This window comes from Stegostoma tigrinum, chromosome 2, assembly GCF_030684315.1.
Source record: "Stegostoma tigrinum isolate sSteTig4 chromosome 2, sSteTig4.hap1, whole genome shotgun sequence".
NCBI lineage: Eukaryota > Metazoa > Chordata > Chondrichthyes > Orectolobiformes > Stegostomatidae > Stegostoma > Stegostoma tigrinum.
Genome location: NC_081355.1, coordinates 112,707,653 through 112,734,657, shown reverse-complemented (window position 1 = coordinate 112,734,657; position 27,005 = coordinate 112,707,653). Strand labels below are relative to the sequence as shown.

Genomic DNA, 27,005 nt, shown 5'->3' with positions numbered 1-27,005 from the left:
ATTTAAATACTACCTGTGAAGCACAATAAGGCTACCTTATAAGATAAGTTAAATACTTAAACTAAAAATTATTAGTTTGAAAAACAAATTCAATAAAATAAAATTCTGATTAGCTTTTATAAAGATTTTCTTTTAAAAAACAGCCCTGAGAAACAAAAAAAAACTGCCATTGCTGGAAACCTGAAACAAAAACAGAAATTTGCAAAGGTTTGTTAGTAGCTATGGACAGAAAACAGAGTTAACGCTTCAGGTCCAATTTCTGTTTTTGTTACCAAGTATTTCTTTCCTTACCCCTGCAAAGACCATGATTGGTCCTTGGATTAAATTTCATGGGTGATAGAAGGCTTTTGACCAATGTGACTATATAATGTTCATTTAGAAGACTGTCAAGGGATGGAGGAGTGGATGAAAAGTTTATTATATTTTGTTTTCAAAACAAAGCATCACTATGCATACAGTGAAACAGAATTGCATTACCTCCACCACATAAGTGTCGATAATGTTTTCACGTGGCAATAACCAGTGGACCACTTCTTCCTCACTCATCACGGGAGCAAGCTCAAATTGCTTTAGATATTTAAAGAGAAGCTCTTGTACCCTTTTAATGTCCTTTTGCTCCATTGGCCTCAAACCTGTGGTCTTAGGGGCCTAGCAGAAAAAAAAATAGCAGGGTTGTCATTATGATAAACAGAATTTGGTATTGCTACTTCTAACCAAAAAGCTGTATGGATTCCCTTTACACCATCAGTCTACCCTACCTTTAGGTAAACCCAAACTGTAGCAATATGAGTCCATGTACACAGATGCTTGAAAGTTCCCACCCAGGTTGACAGGGCTGTTAAGAAGGCATACAGTGTTTTAGCTTTTATTAATAGAGGGATCGAGTTCCGGAACCAAGAGGTTATGCTGCAGCTGTACAAAACTTTGGTGCGGCGGCACTTGGAGTATTGTGTACAGTTCTGGTCACCGCATTATAAGAAGGATGTGGAAGCTTTGGAAAGGGTGCAGAGGAGATTTACTAGGATGTTGCCTGGTATGGAGGGAAGGTCTTACGAGGAAAGGCTGAGGGACTTGAGGCCGTTTTCGTTAGAGAGAAGAAGGTTGAGAGGTGACTTAATTGAGACACGTAAAATAATCAGAGGGTTAGATAGGGTGGATAGGGAGAGCCTTTTTCCTAGGGTGGTGACGGCAAGCATGAGGGGGCATAGCTTTAAATTGAGGGGTGAAAGATATAGGACAGATGTCAGAGGTAGTTTCTTTACTCAGAGTAGTAAGGGAATGGAACGCTTTGCCTGCAACGGTAGTAGATTCGCCAACTTTAGGTACATTTAAGTCGTCATTGGATAAGCATATGGACGTACATGGAATCGTGTAGGTTAGATGGGCTTGAGATCGGTAGGACAGGTAGGCACAACATCGAGGGCCGAAGGGCCTGTACTGTGCTGTTATGTTCTATGTTCATAGCCATTATTGACAATTAGCAGAATGTTAATATTTAAATTTTAAAACTAACTTTCCAACAAGTGCACCACTGCACATGTTTTATAAGGGAATTATATCAGTGACAAGGAATCATTCTACCCAATAGTTTGATAAAACAAACAATGCAGTGTAAAATACAATTTAAAATGGATAACATTACAAAGTATTATTGATCTGAAATTGTCCCAATTCTTCCCACACTGAAACAAATACTGTAGGAAAGGGGCATTTAAGAAGTGAATTCGAAAGGGGCTTCACTATTTCCACAGTATTTATTTTAGGAAGTATGAGGTTTGTGGTTCTTACATCTGGTAACCTGTACAACTTCATGGTTCTCTGCAAGGTCATGTTTCTGCTGAGATGAGAGAACTTCACTTCCACCAGCTTTCGAGGGTTTAGAGATCGATGCCAATACCTTTGAATATTAGATTTAAATTAAATAATATTCATTGACAGTTTAACATCAATGCAAGTTTTCACAAGAATTATAGGATCTGTGTTTTTAATTAGGTAAATTAAGTTCAAAACCTGACCACAGCTGCTGAGCAGTGAATTTTAGAATCAAAGAATCCCTACAGTGTGGGAGCAGGCCGTTTGGCCCAATGAGTCCACACTGACCCTCCAAAGGGCATCCCACCCAGACTCTCACTCTCCCACCCCATCCTACAGCCCTGCATTTTTTATGATTAGCCCACCTAGCTTGATCATTAGGGGCAATTTAGCATGGCCAATCCACCTAACCTACACATCTTTGGACTGTTGGATGAAACCAGAATGCCCGGAGGAAACTTAAGCAAAACACGGAGAGAATGTGCAAACTCCACCGGAGACTGAAACTGAACCCGGGTCCCTGGCGTTGTGAGGCAGTAATGCTAATTAATTACTGAGCCACCGTGCCGCCCAGGGTTCAAGCGTTTCTTAATAGTTTAAGGCAAATCACCCAAGCCACCTTGCACAACTTAAGAAATACAGATTAAACCATCTCTGGCCAGACTTGTAACTTTCATAATCGATATTTAGTTAATTCCCTTTGCAATCCATTACATTCCATATCTGCTCCAGAATAATTGCTCCCCAGGGATAAGCCTTCCTTCTTGCAAAGTTTTATCTATTTAGACCTTGACACCTTCACTGTGGTCAAGTTTCTCTACCAGTCCCTATCCCCTAATACTGATACCCTTGACCCGAGTAAAAGAGATTTCTTTATGTTAGCTGTTTCCTTTGATGGTAGAACCACTAATCTTCTACTCCAATGGCACAGTGTTGAATTTATATGGTATAACATTTCTGGATATTCACTGGCATAGCTGGTTGGATCACACGGAGCACCTACAGGTCTTATTGTCTTTCTGTGGGTGATCCAGTACTGCTCTATCTAGCTCGATCCTGTTTATTACCTCCTCAAGGAGTTCTAATAAATTTGTCATGCGTGTTTTTTCCTTAATAAAACCCTGTTGATTATGCTTGATGTATTCCTGAATACTCTACTATTATATCTTTTGTAACAGCCTAAAATTTTCCCAATGATAGATCTTAAGTTAACTGGCCAGCATTATCTGTTATTTGTTAGTAGCAGCGCATCAGAAACCCATATCGGGGGATGAATGCATTATCTAGACTGTCACTCTTTTGGGGTGGTGAGGGAGTGATACACTGTTAGAGGTGCAACATTTCAGATTAAATATTTAAGTCTGTTCTGGTGACCATTTAAGCTCCTACAGAGCCAAATACTCCTGGTCTTGCTCATTTAAAGGTTGCTTCACTAATTAACATCTGTACCTTAAAACAGATTGGTTTATTCATGTTTTGTCTGTCTGAGACTACTGATAGAGGAATATGTCTACATAACAACTGCTGCACTTCAGAAAGTAATTCACTTCGAAATGCTTGATGTTAATTCCATCATTTATTAATAAACTACTAAACATAAAATTAATGACTTGTATGCAGACAAAGGAGTCTAAGACTAATTATATTAGCTCTAACAAACGTGCTGATGTACCACTTCTTACTAATTTACGAAGAGTAGTTTATATTAACAAGAATAACATGCTACCTGCATGTAGCTACAGGTTTTGGAAGAACCACTCCTGCTGTGTACACTGCTTGAAAGATCCCTTCCAAATTCACCCTTCGTGTAATTTCACGGATTAAAACTGGAGCAACACGTTTTGACCGCAGCTTCTTGTGCACACAAAGAAAATTAATTTCAACCATCTTCTTCTCGCTGACAGAAATAATTAGAAAACACTAAATTATGCATCTAACATAAAAAGAAAGCATTAGGAAACAGACCCATAAAGATTCTTAGCGCCTTCACCACAGTTATGATAAATATTTGAATAGAAGTTTCAACATACAATATACATTTTCATTTCACCATGTTAGAGTAATGTTCTTCAGTGGAAATACTCAGTGGCATCATTTACATCATTAGAATGGTTACAGCAGAGTAGGAGGCTATTCAGTCCATCAAACCTGTGCCAGTTTACTGAAAGAACAACTCAGTTTTCTCCATATGACAGTAAATTTCTCTTCAGACAATTACCTAAATCTCTTTTGAAAGACAGGATTAAATCCTTTTTCGCTACATTCAGGCAATGCACTATAGATTCTCAACTATGTATTGAGCAACGTCATCACTGCTTCTTTTACCAATCTCCTTACGTTGGTGTGGAAACAACAAATGCTGGAGATCAGAGCAGGTCAGACAGCAACCATGCAGAGACAGCAAGCTAACGTTTGCTTCTCCTTAGATTGGTGCCCTGTTTTCTCAATTCTCCAGCCAATGGGAACAGTTTCTTTCTACTTGCTCTCTTCACACTACATGAATTCAAACACTTCTATCAAATCTCGCATCAAGCTTCTCTCTTCCAAGGAGAACAACTCAAGTTAATCCTAATCTATCCATGCACAAGTTCCTTTTCCCTGAAACCATTCTTATAAGTATTTTCTGCACACTCTTGAACGCCTTCACCTCATTCTCAGAGAGTGGTGCTTAAAACTGGATCCAGTACTCCAACTGAAACTGAATCAATGCCTTAACTTCTTTGCTTTCTCACCAATGCTCTCATTTATAGTCACCATTAGCCTGCATGATTTGTTAACCACTCAACCTGCCCTGTCACCTTCAACAAATTGAACATACTTACCCCGAGGGTATTGCCTCTCCATGTTCTTCCAATCAAAATGCAGGGTTCCACATTTCCCTGCGTTAAATCTTTTCTTGTTACTCAGGCAATTTCATGTCGATGTTGCTCCTGTCCCTCTTACATCATAAAGTTCTACATTTTCTCACAAGACAGTTATGTGGAACTTTATCAAATGTCTATGTCATCCACGCACACTAGACAACCATATTACCACTGTCTACCCTCTGTTACTTAATTAAAACCTAATGAAATTAGTTTTACTTCTGGTGAGTGGATGGCAGGGTAAGTTGCTCCATTCAGAGCTCCATTTTGATCGCCAACTCCATTCCCTTTACCTTTCTTCTTCTCTCTCCTCTGCAGTAATTCCCCTCCACTCCCTGCCCTTTTAACAATACCTAAGGAGTCGGGTTGTGACTGGAAACTGTGTGGTGGGAGGTGAACGTGCAGGCTGTGTCCTGCAGCGACAATGGATTGAGTATGGACCAGAGCATTGTTGGCAGCGAGAGCAGAACGGTAAGGCAGTGGCCTTGAGAGCAGGCTGGTGGGGCAGCAGCAGTTGGCAGCAAGAGCGGACTAGTAAAAGTGGCAATGACAGCCCAACAATTGGAGTAGCAGCAGCACTATTGTGGAGATGGGAAATGGGGCTCTGCGATCTGGACATTTTTTTTCCTTGCTTACCTTTCGGTTGTGAAATCTTTTCATGCTGGTTATTTCATAACCAGGTGGGCGACAGTGAATGATAAATACAGCAAAAAGTGCACAAAGTTATGTTTTGCTACACTTGGTACATGTGACAAATAAATAAAATATAAACAAATAAGTAAATCTAAACATGATGCTGGCTTTCCTTAATTAATCTGCATTTGCACATATGACTGTTAATTTTGCCCTGATGTGTCATTTCTGAAACATTCCTTATCAGAAGTAGTAGTTTGCGCCCTCACTGGGTGAGCTCAGAATGGTGGGTAAGATGGACAGCACTGGAGGGTGCTGGGTAGCATGAAAGGATGGAGGGATGACATGGGACTGAGATGGGAGGGGAGGCAGCTTGGGAAGGGGCAGATGCAAGGGAAGTATGAAACTGGGTTGGCCTCATAGGAAAAACTGTGAAGACAGGGATCATACAGATGATGATAGGTACAGCAAGAGGGATGGGAGGTGTTTTAACAAACTGTTGCAGTAAGGATACCTCACTTCAAAATGATTTGGAGGTCTCAGTTTGTAAATGTCTAAAAGCAGAATTAAGGAATTAAAACAAACATTCATTTCAGCCTTACAAAGAAGATGGAAAACACTGTACATCTCATAACATGAGCACCAGCTTGACAACTGTACTGCCAATGAAAACTAATTTATAGAAATTGTACACATTAGCATTGTGAAGAACCAAACAATTATTCTTTCCTTTGAAGTAAAATGGGCCTGCATAACTTATAGCTTATTGAAGTGTATTCATGTGAAGCATACTGGCAATTGTAAGATAATAACTTTGTTGCTAGAAGCAACAGTATTGTTATGGTTGCCATATTAGCCAAACTGCAAAATATAACTCAATGTAACAAAGCTGCCCAACTTTAACAAGCAACTTTTGAATTATTATTCATACACATTTGAAAACACCCCAGCCTACTACATGAAGATTGAAGTGAATTTTGGCAAGGTGGTTCATTTATGTTTGATCCTAGATCCAACCTACGGTCAGGTATGATGAACAACATTTATAAACAATACTACAAGCAAATGTGGTTAGAGTAACTAAGTATTTTCAACAAATCAATTCAGTTATTAATGAAGGGCTTTTGTCAGCTGGGTGACTGAGAGATTATGGTCAGAATCTGTGCAGAAGTCACATAGAAGCGTTATGAATATTGTAATTAAAATTATAATACTAGGATTACACAAAATAGGTGCAAAAACAGGCCAATCATATCAAACATGCTCCGCATTCAGTAAGATTGTGGCTGATCTGATTGCACCCTTACCACCATTTTCTTGCCTTTACCCAATAGCACTTATCAACTGAAAATTTACCTAACTCAGTCTTGGACATATTCCATGGCCTCTGCTTCCACTGCTCTCAGGGGAAGAGAATTCTAAAGAATAGTAACCCTCTGGAGGATGAAATTCCTCCATATTTCCCTCAACCTTGGTAGAATCCTTATCTCTAAACTATGCCCCTAGTTGTAGATTCCCCAACAATGGAAAACCACCTCTCTTACGCCGCTCAGAATCTTCTATTTTAAATAAGATAACCTCTAATTGTATGAAATGAAAATAAATTTAGACCCCACCTTTCTGCATAAAATAATCCCTTTATCCCATGGATCAACCTGATGAAGTGATAATGGGAACTGCAGATGCTGGAGAATCCAAGATAATAAAGTGTGAAGCTGGATGAACACAGCAGGCCAAGCAGCATCTCAGGAGCACAAAAGCTGACGTTTCGGGCCTAGACCCTTCATCAGAGAGGGGGATGGGGTGAGGGTTCTGGAATAAATAGGGAGAGGGGGGTGGTGGACCGAAGATGGAGGGAAAAGAAGATAGGTGGAGAGGAGAGTATAGGTGGGGAGTAGTGAGGGGATAGGTCAGTCCAGGGAAGACGGACAGGTCAAGGAGGTGGGATGAGGTTAGTAGGTAGGAAATGGAGATGAATCTTGTCTGAACGGCTTTCAAAGTGAGTATATATTTGTCCTTAAGTAAGGCATTGAAAACTGTACACAGTACACCAGATGTGATCTCACCAATGCCCTGTACAGTCTAGCAAGACCTCTTTACTTTTGTAATCCATCCCATTTGCAACAAAAGCCAAATTTCCAATGCCAAAGAGAGCTGGATGGCAACTTAATTACAGCAGATTGGCACAAGCATCAGTATCAGAGCTCATATGTGAAAACATGCACAATAATAAAGATATTGGAAACAAATAAAATAGAAGGAGAACCTACGTTTCATAAATACGAATATTGGCAGGAATTGCACTAATAAATCCGACTAATTTTCTATTTGAAGACACACGAACTCCACAGTGCCACTGTGGTAACCAGCCTGGAGGACGAAGGGCCCTGAAAGAAATGCAGCTTTTAGGTTAACAATCCCAATTAAAAATCAAACTAAATAAATTTCAAAAAGGCACCATTAAACTAGAATTGTGTACTCACCACTGCAAAAACTGAGGAGAATAATCAAATCTAAACATATTGTCATCATCCTCCACATAGTTTTCATTTAACAATGTATATAATTCTTTCAGCTGAAAGCAAAAACATTTTGGTAAAGCTCAATTACAAAACAGAAAAGAAAATTAAGCTTCATGTCCGTCACCAAGTGTTCAATTTCAAAGCGCTGAAACATTTCAACACCCAATAATTGACACCTGTCAGAAATTATAGGGCAAGTTCAGATTTTACTCTAGTAAAAAAGTATTCACTGTGACAAATGAGAGAAAGGGGCACCTAGGCTGTAGATATGCTCACTGAGCTGGTGGGTTTGGTTCAACATTTCGTCACCCTGCTAGGTAATATTCATCAGTGCACCTCCAGTGAAGCATTTGTGTTCTGTCCCGCTTGTTATTTACATGCCTCGGTTTGCTGGGATGGTTGGTATTACTTCCAGTTTTGTTTCTCGGCAGTTTATACACAGGGTCTAACTCAATGGGTTTGTTGATGGAGGTCTGGTTGGAATACGAGGCCTCTAGGAATTCCCTGGCATGTCTCTGTTTGGCTTGTGCAATTATGGATATGTTGTCCCAGTCAAATTTGTGTCCCTTGTTGTCCCTGTGCAGTGAGACAAGTGAGAATTGGTCACACCTCTTAGTGGCTATTTGGTGTTCGAGAAGACTGACAATACAGATGCACAAACACCAACTAGCCACCAAGAGATGTGACCAATCTCATTTGTCTCGCTACACAGGGACAACAAGGGACTCAAATTTGAGTGCGACAACACATCCATAAATCACACAAACAGATGCGCCAGGGAATTCCTGGAGGCCTGGTATTCCAACCAGAACTCCAACAAACACAGTGAATTAGACCCTGTGTACAAACCGCTGAGAAACAAAACAGCAAGTAATACTAACCACACCAGCAAACTAATGCATATAAATAACAAAGAACAGAACACTGACACTTCACCAGAGGCGCACTGATTACCTAGTGTGGTGACAAAATGTTTGCAACCAAACCAAATGGCTCAGCAAGCATGTCATCAACCTCATCCAAAACCCAAGCTACAAATCTTCTCAAAAAACTTTAAAGGGGTAGCTAATCAGCTTTTAATAGCAGATTATTGATATTTCAGCTAATGTCACAGACTGACTTTTATAAAATCGGCAATCCATCCACAGGCCCATTCCTCTGCTCTAACCTGTAATATCTACACGCTTACTTCCTTAAAGTAGCCATTAAATTTTCTTTTGAAATCATTGATTGCCTCCGCTTCCACAGTGCTCATGGATGGCATGTTTCTGGTCATTATCACTACCACACAAAATTTGTTGGAACCCAATTAAGTATTTTGAAGGGAGTTACTGTTGTAAAACTGGGAGCTGCAGCAGCACAATTTGCAGATAAAAAGTTCCTCAAACACAGGTGAGTTTAATGATCAAATAATCTTTTTAGTTATAGTGGATGAAGGACAAAACTGGGCTATTCCACTCTTCTTCAGTACTGCCACAATATACTGGCTATGAAGGCTTTTGAAATAATTTTAGAAGCTACTTATAGGCACTACGATATACAATCCTAGATGAAAACAGCAAATTCTGACCCAACGTCACCTATACAAATTAACAAGGGTTGAATTTTAATTTCCCATATCCCAATGACATTTTCATTTTAATGGTGGGATCACATTTTCTGGCACACAAGTTGAAATTCTAAAAATCATTTGAGCAGGATTCTTGGGACACTTGTGGTTCAGTGGTAGTGTCCATACCTCAGAGTCAGGAGGCCTGGATTCAAGTACTGAGAGATGAGTCATTACATATTTGAAAGGTTGATTAAGAAATATCCAAATAGAGATTTTCCAGGCAGAAAGAAGTGACTTTCCTTTCAATGGTCTGGAATGGATTCAGATTGTGTTCAACACTTCCTCTATGTCTACCTCACTACAATTCCAAGCTCCATTCCCCTCCCAGCTAAACTAAGAAAGCAAGTAAATTTTCCCTATTGCCTTGTTTTTTTCAGCTGGCAACAAGGAAAGGGGAGAGTAATATACAAATAATATGCAAACTGAACTTTAGTTAAAACTGTTATATTTTGTAAGAAAAATAGAAAAACTACCAGTTATTTTGTACAAATTGAAAATGTTCGAACTACAAACCTCTTCAGAACTGCCCATATCCAGAGTATCCCACATGAAGCCCTGAGGCAAAGAATATGGCTCTTGACGGATATTCTCTTTATCTGGTTCAATAGAACCATGAGTTGTCACAACTTCATCTGCAGGGACCAAAACAGAGAACTCTCTTTTATAAATTCACTGCAGACATAAAGTACCAGTAATTCAATGTAGAAGCTAACATAGTTCAATCATGGTTAGATAGAGGACAGAGCCTAGGTAAACAGCAATTTTTCTGACGAGACAGAGGATCTTGATCGGCGCACGCTTGGGGGGCCAAAGGGCCTGTTCCTGTGCTGTAGGTTTCTTTGTTTCTTTGAGTTGTAAAATCATAAAATTGAGATGTTATTTTGCACAAATATCCCAAATCACTAAGCTTTTAAACTTAGTCTCTTTTAAAAACAAACAATTCAAATTGGTAGGATCTGCAAAATTTCCCGAACTGTTTATACTCTGTGCTTCTATATTTCTGATTGAGGAAGTATGACACTCAAATGCCATTACGTTTTTCTCCTACCTCCCACCTTGGTCAGTTCTAAAATGAGCACCCTTAGCCAAACAAGTAAATCACAGATTACTAACTGTGCCGGTTTATGATGCTGCAAACAAGGGAACCATTTCATTAGCCCAAGCAGCATTAAGGTGTCAGTGTGCTGATACAATTTTGCTGAAATCCAGAAGTATGAGAAGTCAATACTGTCCACTGTTTTCCTCATTCACATAATTTGATGAAATAAGTAAACTTGATTTTAGAAGCTCAGAGTCATAGAGTCATGCAGCACTGAAAATCAAACCTTTGGCCCACCACATCCATGCTGATCAACAAACAAAAAAAAGTCATAGTAGAACCATTTACCTGCACTTACAGTCCATTGCCATAGGGACAGAACATTTTAAGTGCTCATCCAGATGCTTCTCAAAATGTTATGAGTCTACCTGCCTTCACCACCCTCTCTGGGAGTAGATTCCATACATCTGCACCCTCTAATGATTTTCTTTCCCCCCTCAGTTCTCCTCTAAAATCACTTGCTCCTCACCTTAAACTTATGCCCTCTGGACTTAGGCACGTCTGCCATGGGGAAAGAGATTCTGACAATGGTGTCTGTGCTGCTCACAATTTTGTATACCTCAGTTAGATCGCCCTAAGCCTTCTCTGCTCTAAGGAAAACAAAAGCTCAGCCAATCCAGTCTCTCCTCTTCACTGAGGCTTTGTATCCCAGGCAACACCCTGGTGAATCACTGTTTTCACCCCCTCCTTGCAATCACATCCTTCCGATAGTGTGGTCACCAGTACTACACAGTATTCCATCTGTTTCATGACCAATGTTTTATAAAGTTTTAACAAGACCCGCTTGCTCCTATATTCCATGCTGTGGCTAACGAAGATAAGCATCCCATATGCCTTCTTCATCAGTGATAATGGGAACTGCAGATGCTGGAGAATCCAAGATAATGAAATGTGAGGCTGGATGAACACGGCAGGCCCAGCAGCATCAACGTCAGCTTTTGTGCTCCTGAGATGCTGCTGGGCTTGCTGTATTCATCCAGCCTCACATTTCGTTATCTTGCCCTCTACATCAACCTGTCTACCTGGGTCGTCATCTTCAGGGATCCATGGACTTGCACACTTAGTTTGCTTTGTTTCTCAGTATTCCCTAGGCATCTAGCATTCATTTTGTATATCTTTCACTTACTAGACCTCTGAAAATGCACCACCTCACACTTATCACGATTAAATTCCATCTGCCAATGTCCAATTTATCAGCTGATCAATATCATAATGTAGCCTGAGACCATCCTCCTCACTATCAACAACACCATCAATTTATGGGTCACCTGCAAACTTTCTAAATTATACCTTCTGCGTTCATGTCCAAGTCATTGCCTTGAATCACATGGACCATCCTTCCATGTGGGATCCCTCAAAGGAAATATATTACTATCAGTTAACAATTTACAAATCTTGCTGAATTTAGCTACTTATATTTACAACTCTGCATTGCTCATGAAACTGTGGGGAACTAATCCTAGAAATTGACACATTAATTTAAGTATTTAGACAAATATAGCTTACATAACTGAGAGTCATGCATGAATATTAAATCATAATTTAAAAAGTAACTGTTTGTCATACCTTAAAATGAAAGGACTGAAAACATAAATGTCAATGTAAAAATGCTAATAAACTAGTGCCTGAAAGCCAAAACATACAAAATAGTAGTTAATAAAGGAGACCATGTATTAACAGTAGCATTGCACTACATTCAATTCTAAGCGAATGAGAATAGTGACAAGTTTTTTTACTGTTTTACCTACTTTTTAAAAATATTCAATAACAAAATGTAAGCATTGCAGGCGAGCTGCCTTCTTGAGGTGCAGCAGTCCATGGCAGGGTTTGTGGTGGCAAGGTATTTCCACAATGCTATCAGGAAGGGAGTTCCACAATTTTGACCGTGAAACAGTTCCAAGTCAGTCAGCAAGTGTGGATCGGATAAGTAACAGCAGACAGTGTTGCACCCATGCATTTGCTGCCTTCGTCATTCAACACAATCAAGGCTTTTTAGTTGGAAGGTACTGCCAAAGGTGTCTCGATGAGTCGCTGCAGTCTGCAGATACTATAAGTGGTGGCTGTGGCGGAAGGGGTAATTGTTGAATCTGATGCATAGGGTATCAATCAAGTGAGCTGCTCTGTCCAGGCCGACGTGCTTTATTTTGAATGCTGTGGGAGTTACACCCATGCAGGCAAATGGAGAACATTGTCAACTCCTGATTTGTGCCTCAGAAGATACTGGACAGGCATTGAGAAGATACACAGTGACTTACTCATTGCAGAATTCCTAGCTTCCAACCTGCTCTTGACAGCACAGTATTTAGATGTTTGGTCCGGTTCAGTTTCTGGTCAATTCTAACATCCAGGATCTTGATGGTGAGGGATTCAACAAGGGAAATGCCTTTGAATGTCAACTGGAGATGGTCAGATTCTCATTTTTTGGAGATGGTCATTGCTGATACTTGCCTGATATGAATGTTACTTGCCACTTATCAGCACAAGCCTGAATTATATCCAGATTTTGCAGCACCACAGAATGTAATGTTTCGATATCTGAGGTGTTGTGAATGGTATTGAACATTGTGCTATCATTAGTGACCATTCTACCTCCTGGCATTGTGATGGAGGCATGGTCTTTGATGAAGCTGAAAATAATTGGGTGTAGGAACTCATGCAGTGAATTACTTGATTGAGATGATTGGTCTCCAACAACCAAGGCCATTTTCTATTGCTAGGTACGACTCCAATGAGTGGAAATATTTCTCACTGGCTCCAGTTTTGAAAGAGTCCTTGACGCTATACTCAAATACAGTCACTCTTACTTCACCCCTTGAACATTCAACTGTTTGTTTATGCTTGGATTAAGACTGCATTAAGTTCAGGAAGAGAAAGGCCCTGGATTAATCCAAACAGAGCTTCAGAGACCAGGTTATTACTAAACAAGTTGGCCTTACTGATGAGTGGAAATAAACTGATAGGGTAGTGATTGGTATCTGGATTTGTCCTATTTATCTGTTTCAGAGCATACCTGAGCAAATTTCTATATTGCCGCGTAATACTGCCATTGCAGCTATACTGGAAAATTGTCAAGGCTGCTTGCCTTTGCAGCATCCAATGTCTTCAGCCATTTTCCAACAGTATGTGCAGTGGCCAAAGGCGTCCTAGGGAGCTCAGGGGAAGGTTGTGGTGATATATTCACTTGTCAATTCTGGCTGTATATCGTTGCAAATACCTCAGTCTTGTCTATTGCATCACTGCTGGGTTTCCCCTTTATTGAGGATAATGGCACTGGTGCAGTCTCCTTCTCCTGTTAGTTGTTTAATTGCTGTTACACCTGACTGAGGTTTCCTGCTGGAAATCAAGTCCCACTATTCAGAGAGTCGCCAGGAAAGTTGACAAAGTATGTCAAATTCCCAAACGCAGCTTTTAGATGCGGGTTGATAGCAAGCACAGACCACGTATTTACACTTAAAGATTACTATTTAATCCACGTTATAAAATGCTAGCTACAGGTAAACAACTATGAACTGTTAACATCTAACTTTACTAATTAAACTCTAATTTCCTTATAAACTCTCTTATATACCCACATAGATTCACAATGTTCACTGTCTTACACAGGCAACCTCCTACACAAACTATAACCCTATATCCCCCAAAAGAGAAAACAAACTTTCCACATCCACTCCGTCAAGTTCCCTCAGGATCTTATTTGTTTCAATTAAGTCATCTCCGGCGTTTCTAAACTCAAAAGGATTCAGGCCCAGCCTGTCCAGCTTCTCCTCAGAAGGCAATCCGCTTACTTCAGTTATTAGTCTAGTAAACCTTCTCTGAACTGCTTCCAATGCATTGACAAGCTTCTCTAGGGATGGTGACCAGGATCGTACAGTACTACTCCTCTCTACTCATACATTATTTCCCTTGCAATAAAAAAAATTCAATTAGCTTTCCTGATTATTCGCTGTACCTGCACACTAACCTTCTGTGACTCATGGACTAGGAGACCCAGATCTCTCTGCATCCATTTACCATTGAAGATAACTTGCTTCTTTTTTTTTCTGCCAAAATGGACAATGTTACATTTTAAAACACTGCAGCTCTATTGACCTATTCCCTAACCTAATCTCCCAGTTCACTTGCCTTAAGTTCTGATTTCATTTGCCACATAATTGCTCTTTTTAAAACTCAATGGCAAGTCTTAGACCTACACTTCTCTCCCTTAAGCTGCATAGAAAATTCAATTGTGTAAGGTGATTGCCATATGGGGGTGTTTCCACTATGAAGTTGTAATGAATCCTATCTCATTGGTCAAAAATAGGTCTAGTATAGGTCTAGGCCTGAAATGTCAGCTTTCCTGCTCCTCTCATGCTGCTTGGCCTGCTGTGTTCATCCAGCTCTATACCTTGTTATCTCAGATTCTCCAGCATCTGCAGTTCCTACTATCTCTAGTATACCCTGTTCTCTGGTTGGTACCATAACATGCTGGTCTAAGAAACTGTCCTAAAAACATTAAATGAATTCCTCACGTAGACTAATTTTTCCAGTCGACATATAAGTTAAAAACCCCAAAGATAATCACTGTATGCTTTTGACAAGCTCTCATTATTTCTTCTTTGATACTTTGTCCTGCCATGTGGTACTGTTAGGGTCCTGTGCAGAACTTCTACAAGTGACCTATTGCCTTTATCATTCCTCATCTTTACCCAGACTGTTTCTATATCCTGGTTTCTTGAATTTAATTCATCCCACTCTGTTTTGCTAATATTATCTTTATTTAACAAAGCCAACCCTGTACACTTTCTTAGTTTCCTGTCCTTCCTATACAACACACACTTCAATATTCAGATCCCATTCTAGGTCATCCTGCAGCCAGTAGCTTATTTACATGCATTCGAATACTGTGCCTTAGGTTTCGTCCTTCTATTACTTTTGTAACATCAAGAGTTATATAATTTCCTCTTGGAGCTGAATTCTCTGTCCCTTCCTGTCACTGTTGGTTTGTCATTTCCCATATTAATTCCTTCCTCTGGTTTCATTCCCCCAACTCTTTGATTCACCTCAAAATCCCATAGTTGAGCACGGTGGGTCAGTGGTTAATACTGCTGCCTCATAGCACCAGGGACCCAGGTTCGGTTCCACCCTCTGATGACAGTCTGTGTGGAGTTTCTTCCGGGTGCTTTGGTTTCTTCCCACAGTCCAAAAATGTGCAGGCTAGGTAGATTAGCCATTCTAAATTGCTTGTAGTGTTCAGGGTTGTGTAGTTTAGGTGGGTTGTAGGGGAATGGGTCTGGGTGGGATGCTCTGACAGCCGGTGTGGACTTGTTGGGCCAAAGGGCCTGTTTCCACACTGTAGGGATTCTATGATCCTCAATCATATTTGGTTTCTTGCCTCCATGATTTAGCCTGCTGTACTTCTCTAATTATGCTGCTCATAAGAATACCTGTGGCAGATATCCCTGAGCTCCATTATACTGCAGCTTTTGACATATTACTTGTACTGCCATTCTTAGTGAGTTCTTACTTAGTTATTCAGTTATACTATTCACTTATTTATGTTGCTTTTCAATATATTACATTAACTGCACCACCATGTTAAAAACTTGATAATAGGCTTAAACTAATAAACAGATATTCACTCTTGATGAAACAAGCATCTGATACTCGGTTTCCTGCCTGCGATTACATTATAATTAGTCCTGCAAATCCTTCCTTTCCAATGGCCGCCAATTAACTTAGAGACTTTTGTGATGTCATTTCTTTCTTTTTCTCTCAATAACAACCAATTATAAGTCACCCTTCCCAGACTGCAGGACACTCTTTTCATGTCTCAACGCTGAGGAGGTTGAATTTTTGGAGTTCTCTTCCTCAAAAGGCAGTGTATGTAAAACCTTTAATATTCTGTAAGGCAGGTAAACTTTTGATTATCAAGGAGATGAAAGATTATTGATGGTACGCAGGAATGTTGAGTTGAGGTTAAAATCAGATCAGCCATGAACAGTGGAGCAGGCTTGATGGGCCTATCCTGTTGATTTGTTCATTTGCAAGTCCCCATACACATACACACACAAAAAAAAATTGGTGAGATGAATGGAGGGAAATAATGGGAAGGCAGTGCAGTAGTTTCCGCTCACAGGGTTGTTGGGATGATTCCTGCACCAGTCAGAACACTGTTTCTCAATCTTCTATTCTTTGAAACTTTCACTGGTTTGCAGGAGACAGTGGACTGTTATGTATTTATAAAATTTAATTAATAAGCCCTGTTTATAATTACAAGTCACTGCTTATATTAACTGCTGAGGGAATAATAAACTGGACTGCTTCAGGTTTTAAAAAGTAGCTTTTACTACAGCGACCAGAGGGAATGAGTAGAGGTCTGAAGTCTTCTCTCCACATTATTCACAGCCGCAAGCTGTTCAACTAGCTGAAAGCCAATTGTAGTTGTTGGCAGGCAGAAGGCTAAAGTCACTACTACTAGTGACTAGTCCATAGATGAATCAGCTTTCTGTTGTCAAACAAAGCTTCATTTATACACACCCAGATAACAAAATGAGAGGCTGGATGAACACAGCAGGCCAAGCAGCATCTCATTTGGCTTCAGCTCATCAACAAACTACACTTCAATTTAAATGAAGCTTGCAATGAGTCTCAGGCTACTTGCTTTCAAAATGTGCAGCAATCCACCATTAATTCTAGGTTTTTAAAATGGCTCCTTTCTCATTTCAGTCTATAATTAAAAATACAGAAAAATAAAAAGACACTGTCTTTACATCATCCACCACCATCCATGGCTGGCAGAACTTTTTTCTCATTCATTCATGGGATGTGGGTGTTGCTGACTAGCCAGCATTTATTGCCTGTCCCGAACTACTCTTGAGAAGGTGGTGGTGAGCTACAGTGCATGTGATGTGGGCAAGTGGGGAGTATTCCATTTCACTCTTAACTTGTGCCTTGTAGATGGACAGGCTTTGGACAGACAGGTGGTGAGTGACTTGCTGCAATATTCCTAGTCTCTGACCTGCTCTTGTAGCCACTCTATTTAAATGACAAGTCCAGTTGAGTTTCTGGCCAATGGTAATCCCCAAGATGTTGATAGTAGGGATTTCAGTAAGGCCAACACTATTGAATGTCAATAGTAGTTAGATTGCCTGGTATGTGTGTGGTGGGAACAGCATGTTATTTGCCACTTGTCAGTCCAAGCACAGGACTGCAAAGCTTTGATAACTGTGCTGGTTTCAAGAAAACTGCTTATTCATCATATGCTGTTTCTGTTATTTGGCTTGTAGGTCGTTCTAAGCTCTGGGTCCACTGTATTGATTACTCATTTTTAGTTGCTTCTGTCTTGTCTTCCTGCATTCTTCTCTAAGCCACAGTGTTCCCTGGCTCAACAGTACTGATGGAGTAGGGGAAATGCCAGGCCATGAGGAACGCAACTGTGGTTGAACACAATTCTATTGCTGCTGACTGCCTAAAGCACCTCATGGGTGTCTGGCATTGAGTTGCTAAATCTGTTTAAAATCTGTCTTATTTAGCAGATGATTTATTTGCCTATGCTTGACAGGATACCATGAAACTTCATAAAGATCCAGTGATAACGATTAAGATTCCTGGGGCCACTTCCTCCCAAATATAAACCATTATTCTGCCACCTTTGGTAAACTTATCCTGCTGGTGGGTAGGGCATACCCAAGGATTGTGGTGATAGTGTTTGGGATATTGTGTGCATGAGCTAATTTTGTAAGAATAACCAAGTTAGGCTATTCCTTAACTTGTCTGTGGGATAACTCTCCCCACGTTATCATAAGCTCCCAGGTGTTATCAAGGACGGTTCTGCATGATTAACATGATTGGAGGTGCCATTTCTGGTGCCTAGAACAATGCTGTGTATCCAGCAAAGAAAGATTTCCCAAATGGTTGGATACAAATGAGTGGCTTGCTGGGCCATTTCAGAGAGCATTTAAGAGTCAAATGTATTGATAAACGTCTGGAATCACACACAGGCCATACGAGGTAAGGATAGCAAACATCCTTCCCAAAAAGTCAACGAAAACAGTTTCAAATATAGCAATTACTGCTGAATCAATATTAGGGTCAATAAAGTTTGCTCAGTTAACATTGTTGCAGATAGTGCACGAGGATATGCAGAAATTACAATGTAAATTAACCAGAATGATTCCTGAAACTGAGAGTATAAATATAGTAATGAGGAGGAACTTGAAATACTGGGGCTATTTCCACTGATGCAAAGAAAATTAAGAGATTTAACTTTTTTTCCATGTATGAAGAGCTTTAATAGATTGAATAGAGAAAGAGAGTCTGTGATAAAGGTCATCAGTTTTAAATTGTCACAAAGAAATTGAGAAAAAAAGTTATGGAAACATTATGTTGCTTAAAGGGATTGTAGAAACATGTAATGTTTTGCATTCGGGCATAACTAAGGTTGTAACCACTGTAACTACTAAGAAAGGAAAATACCTGACATGGGGAGTGTGCAGGGCTCTGTCGGTACTGAAATTCTCTGGAGAAAAGATTGCATACAGATTCAATGAGCTGGAATAGTTGCTTTTCTACCTCAAACATCAATCTATTGTTCTATTATATAGAAAGTTTGAAATTTGACTGAGACAGAATATACAGTGATCACAGCTGTAAACTAAAACATTAGTTCAAATTTAAAAACTGTTAATTAAATTGACTTTTGGAGATTTTTTTGCTATAATGAGACTTGGAATTCACTGATATTTAATTAATGTTCAATGATTTTATTTTTCTGCCCTAAACTGGGAGCTTTTCCTGTCATGAAACCATTTCAACATAAAAATGCAAAAGATGCTCTATTAAGATAAAAGCCTATTTCTCCATCTTAAAAAAACACATTATGACAAACATTATACGACCAATATCAATCTATTTTTTTCAGATAAATGTAATTTTGATGCCATTCTCTTCTAAAAATCAATCATTCTCGACACCCAAGCCTTTTCATTAATACGAGCATTACTGTGCGAATCAAGTTGTAGGTGGAATTAATGGACTGGCCTGCATGCCATTTCAGAGTCAACCGCATCAATGACTGAAATTACACATAGGCCAAAATAAGGAAGTTTTCTCTAAAATTCTCTAGTGAACCAGCTAGTAATTTGTAAAAATTCAACTTAACATCACTTTTACTGGTGCTAATATTTCTTAAAATCAGCTTCTTAAAATCTGATCTCAAATTCTCTTATTGTCATGATGGATTTTGAATTCTTCTTTGAATTACTTATCGAATAACCTTACATCATTTACAATTTGTCCTCAGCAGCAAAATAAGGGATTCACTTCGGAATCTTTCCTTTACCACAAGGGCTCCTAAGCTGAAATAATACCCCTCACGATAACAGAAGACTTCCATATGTACATATACTGTGGTCAGTCAGAATATGTGCTAAACGTACTAAGTTTGGGTACCGGTTGGGTGTCCCAGAAGTGGTATCTGTGTTGACTGGCCTCCTCCAGACTCTTTCCAGGGCCTTGACATGCTGTAAGCAATTCCATTGCTCTTTGAATGTCCTGTAGCTTTTGCATTGGAACGGAGGGATTCTAATTAAAAAGAACATCAGTTTAAAAAAAAAGTCCAGCATTTTGGATATTTTCCTAGAGATTTAACATCATTATAGAACTATGGCAACACCACTGTAACTTTTCATCAAAACAAACATTCAACCCACTTGTTTTTGTTAACGTAATTGTGCATACATTTTCATGCTATCTGCAAATTCACAAAGTTACACTAATGTCATGATTTAAATCATTAGTGAAGATAAACAGCAATAGAGTAAACATAGAAGTGTACAGAATCCACTTTGATCAGGCCTCATTCAGATCCATCTTCATTACGGGAATCGTCTAATGGCCCAAATAATCTAGTTGGTTAAAATTTCAATCTCTACCTGCTATAGTTGGTCCTAGTCAGAAATGAAATGTAATTCTACAATTGACCTTGGCAATCCTGGACTGCAGGGGAAGGAGGAGGTGTTCTGCTGTTTATATCCCATCCAAATACAGTTTTCTCTATTTCCTTTCTTCACTAAAGTGTACTTCTGAGGTTAGGTGATGGAACAGTCAGCTTTTAATATATTAGTCCCAGTGTCTGTAAACTATATTATAAAAAATTAACACATCAGCAAATTTGACATTACAGTAGCCTTTGAAGCCACTCTCAACATGATGTTACTCAATTAGAAAATCTGTAAAACTGAAGATATATCATACACTCTGGATATCAATTGCTGAAATATATACGAGCAAAGTGGATGAAGTTAACTGTGGTGTTGAGATGCAGCGATGAGAGAGAAGACTGGGAATGCTAGTAGTTTCATATTTTGGAACTTCAGAATTAATTTGCTTCCAAGAAGCTGCTACAATGCCAAAACCAGAAATAGAATCCTCCAGAAATGGGTTTTGACATACTGCTGAAAAAGTTTTGTTTATGCTTTCAATAGAAAAATCACAAGTGTATAAATCCAAGTCTATAACAGACTGAACAATGTGCCTAAAATATTCCAATCTGTGTCTGTAAGGAACAAACTTCCTTGTCACTGCACATAATCTGGAGCAAACAGCAGTGTTACTATTTCATCACTTTAAACATACACTTCCTCCATCATTTGTCTGTCATGGCTGCAATATGTTCAATGAGATACACAGCAGCAATTGCCAAGGTTTCTGCAACAATATCTTCCAAACACACAAGCTCTACCACCAAAAAGAAAAAAGGACTGCAGGTGCATTGGAACACCACCATCTGCAAGTTCCCCTTCATGGTGTATACCATCCTGAATATTGTATTGTTTCAATTTCATGGCCCAGAATCCTGGATCTTCCTATCTAATGACAGTGTGGTGTACCTACACTACAGAGACTATAGTGGTTCAAGAAGCCAGCTAACCACCATCTTCAAGAATTAGACAAGGGTAACATATGCTAGCCATGCCACCAACATCTACAGCCAGTGAACAATGACTTATTTTCTTCATCTATTCAACTTAATATCTATCAAAGAATTCTGACAGTGAAATGACACATCAGTGTGCAAGATCACAAAGATTTAATTTTGAAAAAGGAATGAAAATGAATAAAATCTTCATCAAGCTTAGCTGAAGACTAACAACATTTGGTTTGCATTAGGTTTGGAACATTTGTCTGCTTGATACCTAGTAACATATCCACTCTAAAGTCAGTTGTAGCACAAACCATCACAGTAAATGTTTTAAATATTCTACTGGTACCTTCTTATAATTAGTACACATTTTGCAAGATACAAATGAATAAGTTGAAGGTTATAGAGCTGTAGATAAGTAAAGCTCAAAGGTTTAAAAGCGCAAATATCAAACAACTACTGACAAATCTACTTTGAGGGGTCACCAGGCAGAACGTCAGCACATCTTTGATGAAGTGTGGGTTCAATCCACTCTAATGGCCTATACTTGAGGCTGGTAAATTTTCCGAGGTGCAATTCACATAAATAATATCACCAGTGTCCTGATGCGATTCCAGCTTGTTGAAGATTCTGCCTCATAGTGGAAGGAAAATCAATGCAACAGGTCTCAGCACATCAGAATCAGAGTGTCGATCTTAACAAAGAAAACAGGAGCAGGAGTAGGCTATTTGGTCATCAAGCCCACTCTGTCATTCAGCATTATGATGGCAGATTTGCGATCTCCCTGTCATGGTCCTTGACATCTTTAGCCTTTAGAAATCAAACAGTAATGTGGCTTCCAAAGCCTTCTGCAGTACAGAATTCCACAGGTTCATTACCCGAGTAAAGAAAATTTTCCTGAACTCAGTCCAAATTGGTCTACTGCATATCCTGGGAATGTGATCTCGAATCCATAACCAGAACATCTCTGCATTAAGTCTGTCCAGTAGAACTCTTTCATATGTTTCAATTAGGTACCCTTTCACAATTCTAAACTCTCATTATATGACTAACTTACCTGGAATCAGTAAGTGAAATTTCATTGCATTCCCCCTTCGGTAAGTACACCTTTTCTTTGGTAAACAGACCAAACCTCCATACAACATTCCTGGTATGGGCTCATCAAGGCACCAGACAAACACAGCAAGGCTTCTTTGGTCCCCTCCTCAAATCATCTTGCGATTAAAGCAAACAAATCATTTCCTAATTGCTTGCTGCACCTGATATGCTTGTTTTCAGTCACCACTGTACAAGGACACCCAGGTCCCTGTAAAACACCAACATTTCCCAATCTTTCACCACAGCAGAGATGATAGAATAATAGTAATGACACTAGGCAAGCAATCCAGAACCTTAGGCTAATGTTCTGGGGACACAAACTCTTATCTTGCCATTGCAAATGGTGAAATTAAAATTGAATAAAAATCTGAAATAAAAGGCTAGTCTGATGACGATTACAGGATACTGTCGACTGACATAAAATCTGGTTCACTAATGTCCTTTAGGAAAAGAACTCTGCCATCTTTATGTGGTCTGGTGTACATCTGATTCCAGATCTACAGGAACATGGCTGACAGTTAAATGGACTCTGGACAATTAGGGATTCTGTTTCCCCGACCGAAGTGGACATCTCAATTATACACATTATAATCTGTCCACTCACTCAACTGGTCTAAATTAATGTGAAGCCTCTTTACAGCTTCCTCACCACTGAACCAACTTTTATGTTGCCAACAAACTTGAAAAGGCTGCATCTGAATTTGTTGTCCAAATTATTAATATATATTGAGGGTAGGGGACCAAGCACTGACTTCTGCGCTACCCCATGTCACCACCTTCCATGATGAAAATGATCCATTTATTTCAATTTTCTGCTCCTGTCTGCTCAGTAATTCTTAATCCATGCCAATATATTACTACCAATCTCATTTGTTTGAATTATGTACACTAACCTCCTAATCAGGACTTTATCAAAAGCTTTCTGAAACCCAAATATATCACAAGCACTTCTCATCTATTGTGTTGGTCAGACCCTGAAAAGCACTCCAGTAAGGCTTGTCAAATGTAATTTCCCTTTCAGAAATCCTTGCTGACTTTGTGTAATACTGGTGGCATTTTCTAAGGTGTCCAACTATCACACCATTTATAATAGAGTTCAGCAACTCCCTAATACTGATGTTAGGCCAATGAATCTATATTTCCTGCTTTTCACCTTTCTTTAATTTTTAAGTGGTGCAGTTATACTTTCTACCCCTGAACAGCCCGGATTGTTCCAGATCTACAGAATTTCGGAAGATTACAACTAATGCATCCACTATTTCTGCAGCCACCTCCTTTAGTACACTAGGTTGTAGACTATTAGGCTTTGGGAGTTTATTAGCTTTCAGTCCCTTTCATTTCTCCAGTGCCAATATCTTTAATATTAAACTCCTTCAATTCCTCCTTTCCAATAGCCTTGTTTCTTTAGCAACTCTGTGAAGTTATCAGGGTCTTACACTATGAAGCCAGAACTAAAGGAGTTTAATTGCTGTGCCAGTTCCTTGTTCTTCATTATCAATTCCCCCATTTCAAATTGCTAGGGGCCTTTATTTGTCTTCAATAATCTTTTTCCTTTCACATACTTGTAGAAACTTTTACATTCCTTGCAAGTTTACTCCCATACTCTATTTTTCTACTCTCAGTCAATCACTTCGCCCTCTTTGATGAATCCTAAACTGCTCCCAGTCCTCAGGATTGCTGCAAAGCAAGAACAGTGGATGCTGAAGATCTGAAACAAAAACAGAAATTGGTGGAGAAAAATCTAGCTGCATCTGCGGAGTGAAAATAAAGTTAATGTTTTGAGTCCAGTGACCCTTCTCCAGTTCTGTTTTTGTCTCAGAGTTGCTACCTTTCAAACAACTATAAATTATGTCTGTTTCGATATAATACTACCATGAATTTCTTCTGTCAGCCATGGCTGGGTTACTTTTCCTGTTTGGTTCTTTTTCTTGAAAGGAATGGGTAACTGTTGCAATGCATGGCTTTTGTTTCTTAACTATTAATTATTACTAGTCCGCGTCATGCCTTTGAATTAAATTACTCAATCTATCTCAGCCAGCTTAATCCTTCATGCCCATGTAGTTTCTTTCATTTAAACTTAGGAATCCTGGTTTCAGACTTAACTATGTCACTTTCTATCCCAACAGACTTCTGTTGTGTTATGGTAAATTACTCCTAAAGGACCTACTACAAAAAGATGATTAATTAACCCTTTATTAGTACACAAAAGCAAAATCAAGGATGAACTCTTCTGCACCTGGTTCCTCAAAGTTCTTTGTAAAACAAAACTTATACACAGTCCAGGAATTCATCTGCCACAGTATTATTGCTAATGTAGTTAGCCCTGTCATTATGTAGATTAAAATTATCCTTGATTACTGGAGCACCCATGCTGCAACCATTTTTAATTACCTGCTTTTACAGGCCTCCTGTTTAGAGGCCTACAGACAATATCCATTGATATTTGCAGGCCACTATTGCTTCTTTGCTGCACTCAGGTTAATCTAGATGCCTTGGTTCATAGCCTTGGTCACTGCATCCATGCTTTTGTAATCACAATCACATCTTACCTGTTTACAACCATTTGTGCTTTTAAATTTGTCCATCCTGAGATGAAGGCACCATGCATTAAGATATAGTTCTTTTAGATTTGAATATTTTATATCTTAACACCTTTTTTCATATGATCACCCTTTTCGTTGCCAGCTTTTGTTTGACATTTCTGACTTGTCTCACCAGTTAGATCAGCCTTGTTTGTGGCTTTTCTCCGCCTTACTTCCTGCGTATAAATGAACCCTACTGTGTCTCAACTACCAGAAATGGGCACTGTTTATCAGACTGTTTATCAACCTGAACTGTCAGATTCTCAAACAGTTCAATCAAGTTAGTCAGACACAAGCGCAAAAAAAAAATCTAATTAAACTCTACAATTTAACCTCTCCCAAGGATGATACTGTTTGCAGCAAAGTTACATTAAACTTTTTAACAAATGAGATTTTATATTGATACAGAATGCTGGATTGTGGTTCCAACAGCATGCATTCTTGAGATATTGTTAAAGGGTTAGATCCTGTCTTTGATGCTAATCACTAATCTTCTAGCCATAACTCTGTCAAGCCGGACTAGAATACAATAGGAATTTACAGTGAAATATTTTATAAGTTGCCATATCAAGGCACCCAAATTAATGACAGAAGCCATAAATAGGGGAAAAAAAAAAGTAAAAGTTCATCACAGTTCATTTAATGGCTCCTGGGTTCGAGTTATGCTGGAAAACGGGGCTGAAACCATCATGCCATGCCAGAATTTGACTTCCACGCTGGGCCGCTGGAAGCTGCCTCTGAAGCAAAAATGAGGCCTCCACACAAAGACGAAGCCTCTAAGCCAGGACTAGACTTTTACAATGGACTGCTGGAATATCCAGAAGCCACTGAAGGCCTCCACATCAGGACAGGACTGCCATGTCAGGCTGAAACCGCTCTTCCCTGACAAGACTGCCACACCAGGAGACTAGACCACTCCACCAGGCATACACCACCATTCTGGGCCACTCGAAGCCATCTTGTCGCTGGGCTTGGGCTGGAGAAAATGCCTTCTGCTGAAGTCGTTAACAGAAGGTAAGATACCATAATAAAGACATTTTTAAAAAAGCATAGAAAGGAGAAAAAAAAGGTGGAGTAAACGAGCTCCAGACTCCTGGACGAAGGAGCCCGCATGTGGCGCTACTATTCCATCACCATCTTGGAATCCCAATACTACACATGTGATACAAGATAGAAGAATGAAACTGGCAAACTGGAAAAATCCACAAAATACTGAATAAGAATGGACTGTGCATGGTTAGAGTGTGGAAATAGGCTTCTGGGATTCAGTACATAGGCTCCTTCTGGATGTTACAGTGATTTTTAAGACACAGCATGAACCAAAAAGGAGAAAAAAGAAACCAAATGACAATTAGGAATAACCGCTGCTGACTGTGATGAATATTGACAAATCTTTCAAGAAGTTCCTCCAGCAATTATTTGTACAGCTAGAAAATGACCTACAAATGAAGGATGAATAGTCAAAGTCTTTTTCTAGGATGGGGTGAGTCCAAAACGAGACAGCATAGGTTTAAGGTAAGAGAGAAAATATTTTTAAAAAAAGGACCTGAAGGACCTAACTTTTTCACGCAAAGGGTGGTGCATAAATGAACAAGCTGCCAGAGGAAGTGGTGGACCCAGGTACAATTACAACATTTAAAAGCATCTGGATGGGTATTTGAATAGGAAGAGTTTAGAGGGATCAGGACCAAACGCTGGCACGGAGCAAAAGGTCTGATTGGGATATCTGGTTGGCACAGATACGTTAGACTGAAGGGTCTGTTTTCGTGCTATATGACTCTATGACTTGGTCAGTCACGTATTAAGAGCTTGCCATTGTGTATTGTTTAAAAAAATGTTACAACATACTTCTCAGTCTAGGAAATTTCCTATAATTAGTCCAT

At 39.4% G+C, this 27,005-nt stretch overlaps 1 protein-coding gene across 1 annotated transcript in view; it reads right to left on the bottom strand.

The window, feature by feature from the left end:
• The window catches only part of nmt2 (N-myristoyltransferase 2), a 55,154-nt gene that overhangs the window by 18,562 nt on the left and 9,587 nt on the right, over positions 1–27,005 (bottom strand). The window contains exons 3-9 of the mRNA XM_048555429.2: positions 19,959–20,103; positions 9,957–10,075; positions 7,793–7,884; positions 7,580–7,696; positions 3,539–3,709; positions 1,789–1,897; positions 478–648 (exon numbers count right to left, since the gene is read on the bottom strand). Coding sequence (XP_048411386.1) covers positions 478–648; positions 1,789–1,897; positions 3,539–3,709; positions 7,580–7,696; positions 7,793–7,884; positions 9,957–10,075; positions 19,959–20,103 — 924 coding nt within the window. The remainder of the gene's footprint in view (positions 1–477; positions 649–1,788; positions 1,898–3,538; positions 3,710–7,579; positions 7,697–7,792; positions 7,885–9,956; positions 10,076–19,958; positions 20,104–27,005) is intronic.